Here is a 21,032-nt window from a genome sequence, read left to right as displayed (position 1 = left end):
TGGGGCCAGGTCTCTGGTTGGAGGTGTGTGAGAGGCAGCTGATCAATGTTTTCCTCTCACATTGATGTTTCTCTGCCTCTCCTTCTCCCTCCTTTCCTTTCTCTCTAAAAATAAATAAATATAACCTTTGAAAAAAAAAAAAATAAAGAAGCTGTAGAAGTCTGAAGTTTTATATGAGCAACTACTTCAATGTACCTTTAGGATATAGTAGTCATCGGAATTATTCTGGGGAAGCTGAGTAAGTAGGTCAAGAATACCTAAAATAACCCAGTTTCCATTTAAAATACCCTAATTGCTTTGTAACTTAGGAGAGAAAGATTACTTAAAAGGATTACTCAAAACTCAGACGACGCCCCACAGGCACATCTCCTGTGGGCTGGCGGTGGTGCCCCCCCCCCCCCCCAGGGCAGGAAACATGTTCCCGCCCACAGGAACGTGCACTGAAGGCCGCTCGTGGAGAGAACGTGAGCACCTGCGGCGTGAGGCAGAGCCCTCTCCTGACCCCAGGGGAGAGCACGGTGACTGCGACGTCACTGGTGAGACCCAAACAAAATAAGAAAGTCCACGTTAAAGGGACGTTTACAAGCCGCAGTCCCAGAATGTTTTAACCAAGGGAATTCTACAGCCGAGAGGAATTTAATTCCGCTTTCTAGGGCTGGCCATGAGGAAAAAACTGGCAAAAGGTGAGCCACACCTCCTGGTTGAAAGCAGACAGCAGGGTACAAACTACGAGGGGATTTATTTCCAAAATTTCAAAGAGAGGGTCCCCACAAAGTTGCTTAAAACAAAACACTGCTTTGTCATGTTCTGTGCCCAGATGCCACAGGAATATAAAGCGAGTGTCTCCATCTGCCAGACCTCCACCAGGCACAGGGCTCTGGCAGGCCGTGCTCTCGCGGACGCAGAGAAGGAGACTCAGAAGAAACAGGGGATGTTGCCCAGAAGGGGCTCACTAGCTCGTGGGGGGCTGGGGGCGAGTGACAAACTTCAGGGCCCTGAGCTCCTCAGGGAAGGGCCTGCCCCCGCTGGGCCCCAGGCCCGGCTCAGTGTCGCGTGTGGCACGTGATCAGTTACGTGTTTGCTGGGCCCAGACGAAGGACAGTATGAGATGAGCACGGAGAGGAGAGCTGGCAACACACTTTCCAGAGGAAGAGCCTCCTGGGGCCCACAGGGGATGCTGGGGCTTTGTGCAAACTAACTCCGTTCCAGAGACCCTGGATAAACAATCGCTCTCACTGGGACTGTGCCTTCCTCGACCCAGCAGGCATTTGCTGATCACTCCAGCCGCACCCCTCTGAGCTGTACACCACCAACCCCAAGCCGAGAAACACCGTCCCGCCTGGTGTGATGATTCTGACTGTGCTGAGCTTGTTTCTTTGTTTTTCGAAGTTTCACTTCTCTGTCCGTATTAAAGCGTACAGCACCTCAGGCAGAGCAAGGACCGCCCTGCTGCTCCTGGGTGATGCGGAGCGCCCACCTTTGGTAGGTCCTTTCCTGTTCAGGACAGCCTGCTGCTCCTCGGTGATGCTCAGCCGTCGAACCACGTCGGCCAGGGCAGACTTCAGCAGCTGGATGTCGTCTTCTTGCATCTGGACCCGCTGCTCCAGGGAGGCGATGCGGTCTGTCACCTCCATGCTACTCGCTGCGGAAGCGCTGTCATCTGAACCAAGGAGAGGAACAAGTGAGTCTTATGTGCCCCCCAGGGAAATCAGCCCAGCAAACGCACACCAGCACAGCGCTGCAACAAAATAATTAGAAACCGAGGATAATGGCCTTTCAGCAGAAATCACGTGGCATCTTCCACTACACAGGACCACAGCACTTCACTCTCGTATGGTCACCTCCTCCCCCATGTCGGTGCTTCTTATTTTTTAAACTGCGGTTTTAACTGCCATTGCATTCTCCTCTCCCATGGCATCAGGGGGCCTCGGAGGGAGAAGAGATATTAGAACCTGTCGATTCCACCTCCCACACATGGCTGGGGCCACTGCGCAGCCGAGCAGCTTTTGCTACAACAACACCGGCATGCGTCAGATATCGCCAGGCCACTCCACCCACGGGGCGGGACTTTCAGGGACTGGCCACTCTGACCAGGCAGTTTGAGTGGCCAGACCTATCTGGTTAGCATGTGCTTATGGCCGTGGTAGTGTTTTCCTGCAGAGAATCATTACTTCCCAATTCCTTCTCAAGGTGCGCCAGGCCCTGCGTGACCTTCCTCGCCTCTCCGACCTCATTTCACATCACTCTCCCTTCACTCACAGCGCCACGGCCATGCTGACCTCTCTCCTATCTCAGGGCTTTTGCACCTGCTGCTGCCTTTGGTTGAAACGTTTCTCAACCAGCTCTGTCTGTTCTTTAGGTCCTGCCTCCAATGGGAGCCCTGCAGAGAAGCTTCCTAACAGCTTTACCGCATGCTGTCGCTCTCAGAACGTCTACCTTGTTTCTTTCTTCACAGCCTCTCTACGACTACAATCCCCCAGGTATCTGCTCGATGTCCACATCCCCCAGCTAAAATGTGAGCCTCACAGTCGCTCTGCTTCCCGGTATGGCAGGCCCTCATGGACACAGCCCTGCAGAAAGCCATCAGTGAGCCCAGAGACCCCACAAAACTGCCTGAAGGGTCTGGAGAGCAGGCACAAGCAGCATGGAGACTGATGGGGCATTCGCACTCGCCTGGCGGGGGGCAGAGGGACACCCACACAAGCAAATCCCCTTTTCCATGGCGTCTGGCCAGAGCTACACGGTGCACACAGTGGGGTGAGGGTGTGTGTGGAAAACCTGGTAGTTGTTTTGTTCTCAGAAAACCAAAAGGTGAAGTCCAGAAACTGTAACACTGAAGAGCATGGGAAGACCCCAGGAAGGAAAAAGCCGCAGAGGGGCCCCCCACACTCTGTCTATTCCTGCACGGTCGCAAGCACGCCCGCGGACTACGAAAGGTCAGAACTGAGTTTGGAGCTGCAGCCCTAGAAACAGGGCTTGTGGTCCAAGTGCAGCGAAGAAAGGTCCCCACTCAGACGAAGGAAACAGCATCATCAGGTAAACAGAAAACAGAATCTCCACAGCTTAGCATTTGGGATGTCCAGGATGCAATCCCAAAAGCCAGGAACATAGTGAGAATCAAGAAGTGGAACCCGTTTTCAGGAGAAAAGAAAATAAACTGCGTATAAATCCAAAATGAACAAACATTGGAACTAACAGAAAGGACCTGAATAAAAACTTCATTAAAGAACAAACAGGCACATGGGAAGATGCTCAATGTCACTGGCCATCAGGGACACGCGAACTAAACCCACAACGAGCTGTCACCACACACCTGGTGGAATGGTTCCAACACAGACCACTGACAGAAGCAAGCAGGGAGACCATATGGCAAATGGAGCTCTGCTACACTGCTGGTGGGCGCACGAAATGGTGCGGCCGCCCTGGAACACGGTTTCGCAGCTTCTCATCCAAGTTGAACAGACACTTGCCCTGTGACCTGGCAACCCCGAGGTGCTGCCTCTGGAGAAAGGAATGAGCATCACAGTGGCTCCGTTCGTACTTGGCGGAGCTGGGAATCCACTCGCGTGTGCTTCAGCCAGTGAACGGACCGTCTGTGGCACTCCCACGCGGCGGAGCACTACTCAGCAATAAACAGGAGTGGCCCACGGAGGCACACCACAGTCTGGGTGGCTCTCAGAGGCATTGTGCTGAGCGAAGGAAGCCAGTCCCAAAAGGTTACACACTCTAGGACTCCTTTATGTGACAGTCTCGAGACATTCTCTAATATGAAATGAGTTAATATATGTAGAGCACTTAGGATATTTTTTAGGTAGTAAATGCCTTATACATGTAAGCTACAATTAAGCAATCATCGTCACCACCATTGTTACTGATAAAAATTACCAAAGTAGATTCAAGTTGAACAGTTCCTTGAAAATTCCTATGTGCTGTCTAAACATTCACATGAAAAACAGCACTGAAAAATTAATTAGAAATTAGAGTTTACTATGTGTTTCTAAGTCATAAAGGGACCCGGCACAGGGAATCAGGCCTTTCTCTGATCTTTGGGGCTGCTGGAGGGGACGACAGTGTCGGGAGGGTGCACACGGTCACCGGCGGGACCTGTGTTCACTGGCCGGGCGGCCGGGCAGCTGGGTGGCCGGTGGGGCACTGAAGAGCAATGCCGGTCCCCACGGACCACCTTGTGTTCGCAAGTCAAAGGCAACAGCACTCCATGTAGGGCGAGGCAGGCCTGCTTTGCGTCCTCTGAGTTTATGGGGCAAAATGTCGTCAGGTGGCCTCGGCTGGCTCAGTAGACGGCTTTGATAGACTGCACGATGGGACTCTGTTTTCATTGTATTGCTGAGTTTGTACAGGAAAAAGCCTAATTTCACAATTTTGCCAGCTGGTATGGCTCAGATTTTTGGAGCATCATCCCATAACTGAAAGGTTGTGGGTTCGATCCCCAGTCCGGGCACATACAATTCCTGGTCGAGCACATAAGGGAAGCAACCAATCAATACTCCCCTCTCGCATCAATGTTTCTTTCTCTCCCCCTTCCTCTCCCCTTTCCTCTCACTCTAAAAGCAATGAAAAAAATGCCCTCAGGTAAGGATAAAAAAGATATTAAAATTTTACCAAAAACCACCCAAACCCCCAAAACCAAACCCTGCCTTCAAATACAAGTGATTAAAACCCGAAATGCCTGATCTGCTAAGTAAGAGAACCTCCACTGTGAGCTCGGCTGACGTTCTCCCTCTGACACCCCCCCGGTGCTTTCCAAACACAGCAGCACTGCGGCGTTGACCTGTGATGGCCCATCTGCTCCCGCAGGTGGTCACTTCGAGGGTGGACTGCAGGCTTCTCGGCAGCGTATGAGCTGTGTGACATTCTTAACCTTCATGTGCACAGGAAAGGCCAGTGGGGTTCCAACGACTTTACCCTCCAGCTGGGAGGAAAGCTGATTAGCACGATGACGAACAGAACCCAAGCCTGGTTCAACTGCCACGCGGCATTTCCGGGGTTTTGAAAGCTTCTGCCTGAACTAGAACTACCGGCTGGGGCTGGGGCACCTGCTCCTCTCCTTCAGAAGGCGTGGGGACCGACTTTCACACGACGGGTGGAGCGTCCCTTTCTCTCAGCATCGGGGAACTGTCTCAGAGGTCGCCCGCACAAACTGGCACTGCAGGCAAGGCGTGGACAGGACTGGATCGGAGGTGGAACCCAGCCTGCAGCAGTGGGAGGCCTGTACTGCAGGTGTCTCAGCTGGCCACCCATTCCAGAAGCTACGGTGCCCCTCCGCCAGCAGCAGAGCTTCCTGGGGCTGAATTCCAGCCTCGCGGCATCTTGTCAAGGTCCACACGGGGTGCAGAACACAAAAGGCTGATAATCAGCGTTTCTGCACTGGACAGCTGCGTCCTGGGGCTTCAGGAAGAGCACGGGCGTGGCACTGAGATCAGGAAGGGTTCAAGCCCTGGGTCTCTCACTCATTAGCCGTGGGACCCTGACAAAGGACTCGACCACGCGGGGAACAGTACCGCCTGCTCTCTGAAGTTCTGGTGAGGATAAGTGCTAAGGTATATGAAACATCTGATGCAATGATGGCAAACAGTCTCGGGAAAAACGGTAGCGTAACATTATTATAGTTCATTGTTGTTAATGTTACTGTTTACAATAGCGAAAGAGGAGCATTGACCTGCAGTGAAATCCACATTGAGAGTAGTTACCAGAGCCAATTCTGTGGAGCTGGGCAGCGCCTGGCCCCTGACAGGCCATGGCTATAGCAGAAGGTACCATTGCTGCCTCTGGAGCACCTGTGGCCAGCTGAGGAAGTGTGACATTCACCTGAAGAGAGAGGACAGTTCCATGAAAGCCCCTGACATGGCAGCTGTGACTCGCGGGCAGAGGGCAGGCCCAGCACCACATCCACGGCTCCGTCTCAGACTTGACCTTGTGAGGACCTAGCCGCACAACAGCTTCTCTCTGAATTTAAAGTGAGGTCACAGGTCCAGGTGGGACCTACATCACCCCGATTCCCCAGACAGAAAGATAAGTTTGAGGCTCCACCCTTAGCCTCGATCTTCATGTGGCTATTTGCGGCTATGACTTTTAAGTTGAATTAACATTTTATGGTAAAAAGTGGCACAAAAAGATCTTCTGGTAACTTGAGCATTTTATTCTATTTAAAAGGCGAGGGGAGCTCGCCACCTCCTCTATTCCTAAGACTCGTTAATCAGAGATAAAAACAGGCCCTTGACGCTGTGAATCTGGGGACACGGAGGCATTGCTGCTGTCTGAGTGTAATGCGCCAGGAGCCCATGGGGGCCTATTAATTTTAAGGAGTTCACTTGGAATCTGGCCCTTCATGTGGAGAGGCTCTTACTTCTTCTCTTTATCATTTGAAACAACGCCAGCTACCCTTTATTCCTGCCCACCGCGTGCGGGACGCTGCGCCTCACAGTGTCTCTCTGCAGTCCACACAACGTCCGCCCACGTCACAGGCAGCATCGGAGCGGCTGGGTTTCTCGTCCCCCTGATCTGAACGCACGCAGCTAGGAAGGGACGAGCCGGGGGCTGGCTGGAAACCCTCTGCACTCGCCCCACATCGCACTGTCCGTCCGAGGACAGGTGTCGATTCCAGTGGGCCTTGCGTGGCACTAAGTGAAACGTACGTAGAATTTTTGCAGCATTTTACCTTTGCCAAAACATGGGATGAATGCATTAGAGAAAGCGTCCTGCCGCAGGTTTCGGCGTTTTGGAACAGTCGTGTAAGCAGCCAGGCATGAGAACTTCAGTCAGTAACTTGCAGGTGGGCCTCTCCCATTCGAGCTGGCTTTCCATGTTACGCATCGTCTGCAGAAAAGCCACGTGATGTGGTTGTGCGCGAAACCATTCTGAAACAGAGAACCGGGCCCAGTGGAAGGGCGCCATGTCCCCAGTGGTGTCGGGGCCTGGATTTCCCGCCCTGCCCCGCCCTGTGCGGCTGGGAGCACTGTTCCTGGCTCAAGGGCTCCGCTCCGCTTCTCGGCCCGGACTCCAGGTCCTCCTCTGGTCACGTGGGTCAGTCAGGAGCCCAGACTCCCGCTCCGCCCTGGGCTGGACCTGCCACTTGAGCTCCAGCTCTGAAATTTAGCACTTCACAGAAAATGACAAGGACCAAGCCCACACACCAGTCAACCTGACTCAAATGACGCTCGAGAGCTAACGTTCATACACTCGACAGAGAAGGAATTCCGCAGTGGACCTTGACTGACAGGAGAATGCTGCCGTTGCCTGTTGATGGAAGGATCTTCAGCAGAGCTTCTTGATCTGGGATAAAGATGGTACAAAGTCTTCTCTAAGTCTTAGGTTGTGAAATCATGGGACCGGAGACCAGGAAAAACCTGTAAAATTGCCCTAAGAAGCAACGTGTGACTATGTTGAATGAGATGACGTGATGCAGTTTAAAGCTAGCACATTTTTTTAATTCAGTAATGTGTCAGTGAGCATCCTCCCGGGCTGGACCTGGTGCCAGGCGGTGCGGTGAACACAGCCAGCCTCCTAACCCTAGGGCACTCGGTCTGGCAGAGGGGAGAGCGGCCAACAGACAACCTAGCCAGAGACAGAGGAACCCCGACGACAGAAAGGACACAGGCCCCACCCCGCCCAATCACGAGCTTGGCAAAGAGCCCGGCCCTGGAGATGCGACACGAGGACCAGGCAAACCTAGATCAAAACACAGGTGGAGAAGGAAAGGCAGGATTTCAGGTGAGCTACTGGGTTTCAATCAATGACTAATGAATGAAGCCAGAACAAGAACAATCACTTAGCGAAAGAGCCGCCTGAAGTTCTCAACTTGAGCATTTAGGAAACGTGTCAATGACTTTATTTTGAAATATACTCTAATTTCATTTCTGACAAAGACTTCCCTTGGAAGAGTCCTCAGAATCTCTGGAGTGTTTAATACCACACACATACACATATACACGCCACACACCCACGCTCATACATGCACACACGCCACACACCTACACTCACACGCATGCATGCCCCCCCCCCACACCCTAAACCTCTGTCTTTGCAGAAGTGATCGTGTTTCTTGTTTCTGTCAGAAACTGAAAGACCTGGGTACTGTAAGTTGTTAATCCTCTTTTCCCACAGCAGTAAAGCAAATGAGCTCCTGCAGCTGCGCAGGAAAGCAGCTCCCAGTCAGGGTGAAACAATCTGCTCTCCGACATGGCCTTTGCCCTGAGGTTCAGCACCGGGAGACTGAGGCAGGACCGTGCACCCCGTCTCTGGGACAGCTGGGGTGACAGAGAGGAAAAAGCCTAGGGCTTATAACAACGCTCCTCCCTAGTGAGTCAGGCAGGGCCACCAAGTTCTAACCACATGAAGGAAAGATAAAAGTATGGAGGTGGGAAAGGCGTGAGCAGGCGAAATAACGAGCATAGGGTTGGACTTGAAAAAGATCTAAAGCTGTGGTCCAGACTGTATCCTACAGGAAGACCAGCTACTGCAGCGCTCACTTGTTACAGATGTAACAACTAGGTAAGTGTCGTCTGTCCCTAAACTGACTTACTAAAAAGTTGTCTAAAAAGGTGGCTTTCATAACATTTTACTTGCTACATTGTTTCAAAAACTTTAAGCAAAAAGAATAAAATAAAAGCTATTCTTAATTTTTAAATTAATTTCCATTAGTATGAACATCTTCTATTTAAAGCACGGTGCGGTTACATTACAGATAACACCAACCGTCTTCTAGATGGAGCACTTCTGGTTGGTTTGAGACAATGCTCCTCGCAGGAAAGCCTGGCCTTTAAGAGTGGGGATGAAAAATCAGAACAGCACAGCTCAAATGTTAAAGACCCACCAGAGGGGCTGATGACAACTAACTGGCTCTCCGGGATAAAACTGCCTGACACACACTGCAGCCAGCAGTCCGTCTTCGGGACAATTCGACGGACACGCTGGCTCACGGATGATGTTAAAACTAGAAAGAAAGGTTGCTCCTCGTTGTACAACTCACCTGCCAGGCTCCTATCAAAGAGCTGGAGCTGCGTCCTTCTAAGGGTAGAATCTAAAGGCAGGTTTGAGTCCCAGTCTCCCACAACCCACATCCCTTTTTTTATGGTTATTGTTGTTACTGTAAAGCGTTGTCTTTTTTATTAACATTGTATAACTAATTTTTAAAAAGTGCCATCCACTTCTGCTTCCAGCCAAGATGGACTAACAGGCGCCAGATTTGCCATCCTACGCAAACAGTGGAACAGAACAGGCAGAATGCGTTACACAGGCAGGGAGGGACGGGGAGGTGGCGAGCAGAGAGACCACCTCCCAGCTCCCAGAAGGGACGGGGGAGAGGATGCCCCTGAGGTGAGGAGACAGAGCTGGAAGTCCAGACAGGCTGCCAGGACTAGAGTTTGCAGGGCAGGGACAATAGAGGAGGAAGCCGCACAGAGAGAAAACTTCGGAAACGAGTTTCTGCTGAGAACTGACCAGCACTCACGCGCGAGGGAATTCTCCAGGGCTTGGAGAGAGCAGAGAGGACAGATACCAGGGCTCCCATCCCCGTTAGCGGAGTTTGACCCACGTCACCCTCAGAGGGAGCTCAGAGCACTTTACCCTGGGCGAAACGCTACTCTGGTCCCCAACAGAGCTGTGTCCAAGTAGCAGAACCACATGCCAGCACAAAGCTCAAGTATTTATAGGCATATAAAAATATCCAGCTCCCAACAGAGTTAAATTCACAATGTCTGGTATCCAATAAAAACGACCAGGCAGGAAAATATGACCCCTAATCAGGAAGAGAATCAACCTAGCAAAGCTAACCCAGGAATGACACAGATGGTAGAATTATCAGACAGAAAAATTAAACGGTTATTTTAACTGTATTATATATGTTCAAGAAGCCACAGGAAAGGTTGAATATGTTAGGTAGAGGCATGAGTGTGTGTGTGTGTGTGTGTGTGTACGCATATACATGTTTTATAGACATATTTTTATATACATTGAAAGTCAAATTTCTAGAGAATTATAATGCACTGGATGAGATTAACTGAAAAGACTAGTGAACATGAAGAAACAGCAATAGTAACCATCCAAAAGAAATACTGGGAGAAAACAGACTGGAGAGAGAAAGAGAGAAAGAAAGAGAGAAAGAGAGAGAGAGAGAGAGAGAGAGAGAGAGAGAGAGAGAGAGAGAGGGAGAGAAGAAGAAGAAGAAGAAGAAGAAGAAGAAGAAGAAGAAGAAGAAGAAGAAGGAGGAGGAGGAGGAGGAGGAGGAGGAGAAAAGAGAAAAGGCACATCAGTAAGAACAGAGCACCAGGGAGTTTGTAAATCAACCTCACATGCCCTGGTACCTACGTAGCCCAAGTGTCAAAGGGGAGGAGCGATAGGGAAATAAAGAAATTAGAAAAATAATGGCTGAAAATTTTCCAAATTTGATGAAAATTATAAACCCACAGGTCAATGAATCCCAAGCACAAGAAACATGAAGGAAATTTCACCAGGGCAGAGTGAAATTAAACTGCTCAAGACCAGTGATAAAGAGAAAGTCTGGCAAACCGGAAGCACGCAGCCTCCTCGCCTTCTTCATGAGGAGACACTGGATGCTTCTCCCCAGGCACGGGCCAAGGCCGGCGGTCTACCCTCGTCACTCCTATTCGGCACCGGGCTGGAAGCCCGGCTAGTGCAAGGCGACAAATACAAGTAAGTGTACAAACTGGGAGAGAAGAAAGAAAATGGCAGAGACCTAGCCATCTATGTAGAAGACTCCACGGAACAGACAAGAAAAACTCCTAGAGTAAGTGACTATAACCAGGTTGCATATACAAGGTTCATATTCCAAAGTCAACTGCTTTCCCGTGAGATGAACAATTGGAATTTGAAATAAAAAATAAAACACCATTTACGATGACACCAAAAAATTTAAATAGTTAGCTATAAATCTAACAACATATGTTTATGATGTATATGCAGCTAATTATGAAATTATGATAAATCAACAAAATGTACACAGGATCTATGTGCAGGAAACTGTAAAATAGGACGGAATAAAAAGATCCGAAAGAGCGGGGAGATGCGGCGTGTTCATGGAGCAGCAGTGCCAATATCGTTACGTCAACTCTAACCTGATCTAGGGAGTCCACACGACAGCTCCGGCAGGCTCTTCCGTGAGCACCGACAAACGGACTCTACGGTTTACATGGGGAGGCAAAGGATCCAGGATGGCCAACACAAGACTGAGGAAGGGCAACAACCCTGAGAACTCATACTACCTGACTTTAACGCTTAACACAAAGCCACACAATCAAGACCTCATGTTATCGGGGAGGGAACAGACAGGGAGCCCAAGGGGACACAACAGAGCGCCCAGAAACAGACCTCACAAATAGAGTCAACTCATCCTCGACAACGGAGCAAAGGGATTCAGTGGAGAAAGGACCGTATTTTCCACAAAGGGTGCTGGACAGTTAGATATCCAGACAGAGACCCTACGACTCTCCCTCCCTCTGTCTCTGGACAGACAGAGACCCTACAACTTCCACAAAAACTAACTCAAATTGCGCGGAATGGAAAACTAGTATTTTGAACCGAATGAACATGAAAACACAGCACAGCGAAATTTGTGAGGTACAGCTAATACAGTTCTTAGACTTCTATAGCACTGAACACCTGTAGTGGAAAAGAACGGGGAAGGAATAGGAGGGGGTGAAGGGAAATGACTTCGGCTTGTACCTCTAGAAACCCAAAGTGAGGCAATACACAGCAGAGCAGAAACCAGAGACAGAGGAATATGGGGAAAATCAAGCCAGAAGCTAGTTCTTTGACAAAGTGCATAAAATGGACAAACCTGTCTCCAAATGAATCAGGAAAATAAGTGAGAAAGGACACAGAGTATCAGCATCACCACAGAGCTACAGATGTTAAAAGGATAACAAGGGAACAGGAAGAAAAGCCAATAAATTCAGTAACTTAGAAGAAATACATGGATTCTTTGAAAAGCAAGAACTACTAAAGTTCATGCAAGAATAGGTCATCTAAATAGCTATATTTAAAAATTTGAATTTATAGTTAAAAATCTTTCCACCAAAAAAAAGGCACTGGTGGATTCCACCAGACATTTCCGGAAGAAACAATACACTCTACACAAACTCCTCCCAGGAGACGGGGGAGGAGGGCCACTGCTCGACTCGTCGGTTAAGCCAGCCTCACTGTAAGGTCAAATTGGACAAATGTTACAAAAAGCGTGTTGATAGCAGCTGGATTCCCGATACACTGTGTGCAGACGTAAGTGTTACAACCACCTTGGGAAGGAAACAGTTTGAACAGTTCGCCCACCGATCTCGATCCAACCATCCTACTCCTACTATTCACCCAGGAGAAATGAAACCACACGTTCCTGCAAAGACCTGGCCGTGAACGGTGAAAGCAACTTCATCTGTAATAGCCCCAACTGGAAACAGCCCAAATGCCCACCAACAAGTAAATGCATGAACAAACTGCGGTATGTCCACACAGTGGACACGGGGTTTTGTTTTTATACAGAGTTTAGGAATAAAAACATTTAGCACTGACACAAGCAACACCGTGGATGAATGTCAACATAATTAGGCGAGCTAAAGAAGCCGGAGAACAGAGTACATGCTGAAAGATTCCACTTGCAGGAAGCCACCCAAGATGCCCGCTAAGCTTCAGGGACAGGTCAGAGGTGGGAGGGGTGACGGAGGGGCACAGAGAAACTTTAGAGGAAGACAACTGTGCTCGTTATCTTGATGGTTACGGTTTCGTGGACATGTGCATATGTCAAAGCCTATCAAATTGTTCGTTTAAATAGGTTCAGATTACCGCATGTCACTAATGCTTCCTGAGAGCTTTAAAAAGGGAGGAAGGCAGGACAAAAACCCACACAGAACACACCAAATGCGTGTGTGTGAATTTGAATAATTCCAGCAAAACTACTCAAGTGTCACAAGATATCAGAAACTCTTTGGGAAATGAGACCGTATACCAAAAAATACATAAGAAAAGACTCAGTATGGACAAAGGAAAAAGATAAATTGGACTATTTCTGTACCTAAAGCTTACGGCGTTTTTTTCATAATAGAACTTAAAAATAGTTTTAATCAAGGTCCCTACTGGCTGGGTTTCCTTGGTTCCTGTCCCTGAGGGCTGGAGCTTCCCCACCTGGCTCTCTTCCCACTTCGAGTTCAGAGAGTGAGGCTGAGGTTGAACCCACTCCCCCAGCCAGCTGAACATTCGGATCTGCCCAACACGTTTGCCTCTCTGCATTCAAAACCCCGCTTCCAGCCCCACACAAGATACATCGGAAATACTACTCAGGGTACATTTCTGTAGGATCACATTCAAAGAGCATTCAAATGACACAAGTTGACAATGCAGTTCTCTAAAACCTTAAATGCACTGGAAAAGGACATTTGTGCAATTGAGCTGCAGCGTTTTCCAGCGTGAGACTCTGCAGTGTGATTCTTCGAGTACCGTCTGAGGTACAGTTTGAAGTGTGAACACTGTACTGAGGGGAAAGAGTAAGAGAAAGCCAAAAAGGCAGGAGGCACGGGAGACGGTGACACTAACCTTGTCAATCTAGAACCCTCAAGGAATAAGCTTCCTAGGAAGCCAGGTGTTAGGAAGGGTCCATCTTTTTAAGGAACCCACTTTCTGAAGTGCCCACCATTTTGTTCAATAATGAAAAGATAAACACCCAAATTTGTTTAAAAATGGGCGAAGACTTGAATAGACATTTCTCCAAAGAAGAAACACGAATGGCCAGTAAGAACACAAAAACGTGTTTGACATCACTGGTCATTACAGGATTGTAGATCAAAGTCACAACGAGACACCCCTCACACATGCTATAATCCGCAAAATGGAAAATGACAAGCCTGGGTGAGGATGTGGAGAGACGGAACCTCACCCACTGCCGGGAGGAGCACGGCGTGGTGCAGCCACCGTGGGAACCAGCATGGCGGCTCCTCAGAACCTTAACCCAGAATCACCACTCCACCCGCAGGGCGCACACCCAGCACGGAAAACGGGGGCCCGGACAGGGTTTCCGCACGCGAGTTCCTGGCAGCGTCATCACAGGGCGGGAAGAGGGACAGACCCAGCGCTGACCGCTGTGAACGGATGAGCACGTGCAGCCCCCCCACGCAGTGGGACGTGACACAGCCATGAAAAGAAAGGAATCGCTGACACGTGTGCCGGACACGCCACGCCACGTGAAATAAGCCAGTTATGGGAAAAGGCGAACACCACGGTTCCACTTGCATGAAATATCTCGAACAGGCATACTCATCAAGTCAGAAAGCAGGCTAACGGTCACCTGGGGCTGGGGAGAAGGAGAAACGGGAATTATCGCTTCGTGGGGGCAGAGCTTCTGTTTGGGGTGATGGAACTCGATGGTGGTGATGGCTGGAGAACACTGTGAATGCAATTAATGTCATCGAATCTGCGCACTTAGAAACGGTTTAAATCGCAAATTTTGTTGTATGCACAGGGTCCGGCAGAGGGAGGGAATGCGTGAGCGTGGTTGGCAGGGTAATAATATGGGTGTAATACTCGATTTAATTTGAACATTTTACCTAAAGTGTCACGTGGTGTGCTTGAGTATGAAATTGTTATGTTACGGAATTACAGGCTTATGATTTTGCCGTAAGAAGGAGCGTTATTTGTGCCAGACCCTGTACTTCACCACATAAAGGAGGACCCCCAATTGTTTTCAGCCACTTTGAATGGCCAGCTTTCAGGGAGAGGGCATGTTCGTTCTTTGACTCGCCGGCTGTGCAGGGTGATGAAGACGCAGAGCCCGCAGCGCCCGTGGTGCCGATACAAGCGCAGCGAGGGCCCGGAGAGGTGAGACAGGGGTCTGCTGGCCACCCTGGAGGCTCTGGAAGGCTTCTTGGGCCAGGTGAGGTGGGGGCTGGGCTTTAAAGGACTGGAAGGACTTGGCCCAGCAGAGGGAAAACACAGGCATCTGAAAACAGGCCCAGTCTGCATAAGAACAGCAACAACGATGTTCGAAACCAGGGCTAACGAATTTCTCCTTGCGTTTTTGCAGTAAAGACAATGGAGTACTGGTGGGTAAGAAACACGAAATGACCAGGAAGCGTGAAGAAAGAACTGTAACTATCGGCCACCTATGACGTGAACCTAGAAATCAGTACCCGGCCTACAAGCGCGTAGCCACTGGGTCTCCTCCTTCCCTCCCTCCCTATGGGCAAAAGCGCTGCGTTCTCTCAGCTTCACACGCCCACCAGGTCCAGACCTTCCACGCGGGGGTCAGGCTTGCCGGGGCTGCTGTGACACTGTGTATGGACGTGGGGCATAAGCAACCGACAGACACCTCCTCAGAATTCTAGAGGCTGGAAGGCCAAGCTCCAGCTGTGGGCAGGGCTGGCTTCTCCTCAGGCCTCTGTCCTTGGTTTGCAGACAGCTGCCTTCTCTCTGTCTTCCCGTGGCCTTCCCTCATAACGTGTCTGTGTCCTATCCCCTTCTTGTGAGGCCCCCAGTCCTGCTGGGTTAGGGCCCACCCCAGTGACCTCATTGTAGCTCGATCACCTCTCTAAAGACCCATCTCCAAGTATGGCCACCTGTGGAGTTGGGGGGCAGCACTTGGGGCGTCAACCTATGAACGGGGGTGGGGGGCCCAATGTGGTCCCGGCATTGGAGGGGTAGCCGCACACACTCCCGCCTCGAGCTCCAGCGGCCCCGCCAGGGCGTCCCGGTCTGCTCTGTGGGGCTGTTTATTTCGCACCCCATTGTACACAATGCCTCATTTGGAATGAGTAAGAACGGGGTGAATTTACTGACACTGCCAACTGGCTGGAGTCAGTGTGGGGAGCCGCCTGGCTTCGCACCCCCCACCCCCACCCCAGTGTTCTCTCCACAACCCTGCGCTGCGCCTGGTCAGCACAAAGGCCTTTGTTTCGGAGCGCATTCCTGGCCCAGCACAGCTCGAACACCCACTCGTTCCCGACTCACTTCTCTGGGGCACCGACATGGACATCAGCCTTCTCCCCGCTACGATGGAGTCCTGTGCGTAACGCTCCCAGAGCTCTGAACAGCCTCAACAGCCACTTCTGCCCTGAGACCTGGTACTGAAAGCGGATGCTGCCACTGTGCTTATGGTGCTGGAGACACTGCAGCAGATGAACAAAGGAAAGTCCCTGTTCACGAGGGGCCCGGGCAGCGGTGTCCTGCTCATTTCAGGACACGGATGGGGACTGCAGGTGGGCGGACTTGGGGGCGGGAGTGGTCAAGGTGGAATTCCTGCCCTCCTCCAGAGTTGCTCAGTGCATCCACGTAACGCAACTGTCCCCTCCCTGCTCAAAATCACGGGATGGACTTCGAATGCTACAGACCGTCCAGAAGCAGGAAGGACGGTCTGTGTGCACGAGGAGGAAGGGTGCCATGAAGCCGCACGCTTGCCTGTCGCTCAGCACGCCTGGTGCACGGCCGCACACCGAGGTCTCCCTGAAGCTGTAGGGGCAGACCTCCGCTGCTCCCAGGAAGTCGAGAGGCAAGACTCCCAGACAGGTCCCCATTGCTGGGGACAGAGATGCCCAGTGTCTTCTACGACAACTTCTTGGACATGAACGATCTTTCTTTTTTCCTCATTTTCTCTCCAAATATACCCAACTCGGCTATCCCCACGGCAGCCAACGCAGCAGAGGTCTGGGAACCCGTGAGTGGAAATGCACGGCAAGGGCTGGCTGGAGCAGGTCGGGTGCTCAGTGAACTTGAAGGGAGCTCCCAGGATGTGCCGGCACTGCCAGCTGTGAAGGGTGGGTGTGCAAGTCCCTGCCTTTGGGAGCCCGGAGGCCAGTGGGGAAAAACAGGGGACAGAAAATGTCCTCGGGCTCTGACGGGTGCTGGTGCAGAGGTGAGCACAGGTCTAGGAGGAACAGGGACACGGGAGGCCAGAAAGGGCTGAGGCTGTGCAGCCAGGACACTCAGTTCTGCCACCTCCTAGCTATGAGGTCCAAGGCCACTGCTGGGTCTCTCGGACCTTCGGTGTCCTCACTAGGAAGTGGCAGAATAACACTCAGCATACAGAGGAGAGTGAAGGTTAGAGATGAGGCATAGTGGAGTCCTTCACCCCCAGGGGTTACTCTTACTTTTTAGCCTGGGACAATCAGGGACTGCTTCCTGGAAGAAGTGGTGCTTACCCTTGAGCAGTACTCTGGACCACTCGATCTACATCATTTCAGTCATTAGCTCATATTCTTCAGTGCACTTAACTCTGGGGAAGTACCTCGCTCATTTATTTGCTCACTTGCTCACTGCCCCTCCCACTGGGATGTGAGCACCTGTTTCTCCAGAGCCTGGAGGTGGCCTGGCGGGCTGGAGGCCCCGGATGAGCCAACCAGCACTTCTCCAGTGCCTGCCCAGCCCACAGGCTCTCTGCACACGTTGCTTCAGGAACTGTTCAACCACTTCACTCGGTTTTATAGGTGACAGCAAGTCAGGCTCAGAGAAGCCAGACGTGAGGTCTTGTGTGGTCTTGTGACACCAGGCCCGAGACCCTCTGCCACCCCCCCTGACAGCAGAAAGGGCCCGGCTCTGTCTGACACCTAAGCTGGGGCACGGCCTCAACAGGGCCGAGGCAGGACCAACACTGCCGCTGCCACGAGGGAGGCTTGTGCAGCAGCTGCCGCGGGAGCCGGAGCTGCGCCTGTCCCAGCATCAGAAAGGAAGCAGATCTGCTGGCAACAAGCAGGACTCCCGAGTGGCGATTTCATAAAAAGACATTGTGTCAGTATGAGAGATGCTGGTCACACATGCATCCCAAGACAGCCTGCCCCACCATCCCCTGCATGTGACGGTCACAGCAGAAAGGCCGGGGGTGGGAGGTGGGGGTGCGTCTTGGTTCTCTTCCCAAGGAGGCGGCTTCTGGAGGGCCCAGCATGTAAGCCATGTGGGAGCCCAGCTTGTCCAGCCTTTGACACCTCAGCTGAATCCAGAGAACACAGATGGACTGGACTGGTGACAGCCAGCATGTCTGGTGGGGCAGAGCGTTAGGATATGGAACGGCTAGAGCAGGGTTTCAGCGGCCTGAGATGGGCGCCGGAGGAAAGGAAATAAGAAACACAATGCAAAGAAGCAGCAGCGAGCAGGGCTGGGCGGCACGTCCACTCCAGCAAGCTTCCTCTACCGCTGACCGGTGCAAACCCCCCAGGTTCGAGGGGCCTTCACCTGGGGTGCACAGGACACCAAAAGGAAAACAGGTGGAGTTCTGAAATGAAACGAACATGCTTGCAACCGTCACTGGTTGCAGAAGTCCCCAGTCCTCGAGTGCTCCCCAAGGGAGGCAGAGACAGGAAGTGAAGGCGGAGGGGAGGAAGGAGATGACAGGAACGAGGGATGAAGGGGTGAGGGGAGAAGAGACCTCTGCCCCCCACCCTCCAGTGGGGGCTCAACTTCCTCAGAGCCCTGTGGGAACGACAATGACGTGCAGCCCTAACTAAGGTGCCACTCAGATGACATCTGGGAAAGCATTCTGGAAATGCAATGCGCCGAACAAATAGAGGGGTTATAGCCAGCGCTAACTCAAACAACTTGAGTGTTGTTACACGATTATTCACGGGCTACCGGGGTCCCCCCATACACGCGTGCACACAGGTTCTCATATACACGGCTCCTGCCTGTGATGTTCAGAAACACCACTAGTGACAGTACACGGTGGAATTTAGAAAAGAAAAAAAAGAACCCTAGGATGCTAAGCAGTGCAAACCACCCGAAGACATGTGCCGTCTGCTCTCTGGTTCGATGCCAGAGCTGCGTTTGCCATCATTTGCAAGCACCTCACAGGCTGCAGAACGCCTTTGTTCGCCAGAGCGCAGCCCGAGCCCTGATTTCCGCACACCAGGCTGCCTGCCCCGTGTCCGCAGCAGCGGTGGTGATGTGGCAGTGGCATCGTTTGGAGCTGTACTTCCTGACTCCCTGCCTCCCCTGTGAGGCAGCGAACACGCCCCATACCGAACCGCAGACACACTCCGTGGGAAGGGGCTGTGCTCAGCCACAGAGGCGCATTACAGAACCGACAGACTAGTGAGCAGAAATGCGACTGTAGATCCGCCTGTGATTTCCAGAGAGGCTCCTGTTCCATTTCATATCTGTTGTTGCATGGTGCAGACGCTCCTGAGGGGGCAGGGACGAGTGTCCCCTTCCTCCTGCACAGACGGCAGCCGGTGCGATAAACGGGGGGGGGGGGAGGGGGGGCAGTTAAGAGCCGAGGCCCTCTAACCCTAGACTCGGTGTCCTCACCTGTACAACAGGGACGGTAATGACCTGGTATCACGGGGTCACACTGCCAAGACGCTCACATATAAACATCTCTACGTAAAAGCAGGAAAAAGGTAACGTTAGGGCACGAATCCCTTCAGCAATAACCACGTTGGCCATCACCCAGCCTCCGCTCCACTGGCAAATGAGAGCGGGCAGGGCACCCCCTGAGGCAAGTGACTCCACGGTTAGGAAGAGCACTGGCTTTTGAAACCCGCAGCAGAAGTCTGCCTGGCCCAGGCGCCATCGCCCTGTGCGGCTGCCTCCCAAGCTTCCCCTTCAGTCCCCGGCCTGCCACCGCGGAGATGTGACACTCAACACGGTCGCTAGTGGGGTTGGACTAAGCAAGACACAACTGCCCCTCTGGACCCGCCCCGGCTCCTGCCAACTGAGGGATCCGTTTGCTCCTTAGGTTAATGGGAAGCTAATGACTCTGCGTCTCTGGAGGGACGTGCTGCCAAGCTGTCCGTACGTGCGCAGGACTGGTTTTTCTAAGATCTGCTGCTGACCCAACGGCAGAGCTATGGTGCTGAAAGCAGACCCGGACGGGGATGAGATGTCAAGATTCTTCCACCTTATCCTGGGCCTGCCAGCTGCCAGGGACTGGGCGCAACAGACCACAGCGAGAGCCAAGAGGAACGGGAGTCCTTCCGCAGGTGTCCTCTCCCTGCAAGGCGCCTGTGAGTCTGGGTTTCCAGGGTTCCTCAACATGAATCACAGGCAGGAGCAGCACACTGCACATACGGGGTGAACACAGAACTAAGAATACACCGACAAAACCGAACACCGCAAACCCTCCCCTCCCCCTCCAGACACAGTGCACAGTGGAGCCAACAAGCGGTAGGACAGACGGACTTTCAGAAGCACCAAACAGGCTGCTAACACCCTGCAGCCCTTGCAGCCAAGGGGCCCGAGCATCGGATGGGAACATCTCCCGCCCTGTTCTTCCGTCACAGCCCTCCTGGACCCTGAGTTTCGGGGCGGGCCTTTAACACACGGCCTGGGAATTGTCTGTGCATCACAAGTTCAGAGTCAGGAGGCATTTTACCTGCTTGTGCTTTCACTTGTCTTGAGTTTAAAAATACAGGAACACATCAGAGCAGATTTGGAAATGTAGAGAAATAGGAAGTAACCATCAGCCCTTCCAGCCCCAGGTGAGGCTGATGGCCGGGTGCCAAGCCATTGCTCAGGGTGTGCCTGGGTGTTATCGGGGTGTAGAGGGGGAAGGGCCAAGCTACCCCGTTCCAGTCCCTCCCTCTGTCCCGCCCATGCCTGCTTCACCCCCACCACCCTGGAGGGAAACTGCTAGAAAACACAGGCTGCTTCGCTTCCATGATGACAATGGGCCCCTCTCACCTGCCTCCCCTGTCACCGGAAGGCCAAGGGCAGCTCTCGCCTGAGCCTCTCCAGGGAGACGGTGCCTCTGATGGGATTCCCATCTTTGGCCATCAGACTCCATGGCAATAACGACTTCCCAAATTAGCAGTGTACCTCATTAGCATAAAGAAAGAGGAGTAACATTTCTGAGAACTGTAAAACCATAGATGGAGAAAAAGCCACCCTGTTTTATAAGAAAAATATTCAGGGGCAGGGGCGGGGGAGACAGAAACCAAAGTGGCATTTCCACCGCCGTCACAGGCCTGCAGTCGGTGCTCGTCCGGGAACAGGGGTGTGGGTTATGCGGCCTGCATTGCTCGGGAAGTGTGGCACCTGCGCTGTGTTCAGGCCATCCCTCAACATTTAGTTGAAGAGGTGTGATTTTTAAACGT

General features: G+C 51.9%; 1 protein-coding gene across 4 annotated transcripts in view; it reads right to left on the bottom strand.

The window, feature by feature from the left end:
* EML1 (EMAP like 1) overlaps positions 1-21,032 on the bottom strand; it is a 142,270-nt gene that overhangs the window by 57,434 nt on the left and 63,804 nt on the right. For all 4 annotated transcript variants that reach the window (XM_053928210.2, XM_024567658.3, XM_053928208.2 and 1 more), the window contains one exon: positions 1,478-1,660. In XM_053928210.2, coding sequence (XP_053784185.1) covers positions 1,478-1,634 — 157 coding nt within the window. In that variant the 5' untranslated portion in view covers positions 1,635-1,660. The remainder of the gene's footprint in view (positions 1-1,477; positions 1,661-21,032) is intronic.

This window comes from Desmodus rotundus, chromosome 7, assembly GCF_022682495.2.
Source record: "Desmodus rotundus isolate HL8 chromosome 7, HLdesRot8A.1, whole genome shotgun sequence".
Taxonomy (NCBI): domain Eukaryota; kingdom Metazoa; phylum Chordata; class Mammalia; order Chiroptera; family Phyllostomidae; genus Desmodus; species Desmodus rotundus.
This window is presented reverse-complemented; position numbering and strand designations above follow the sequence as displayed.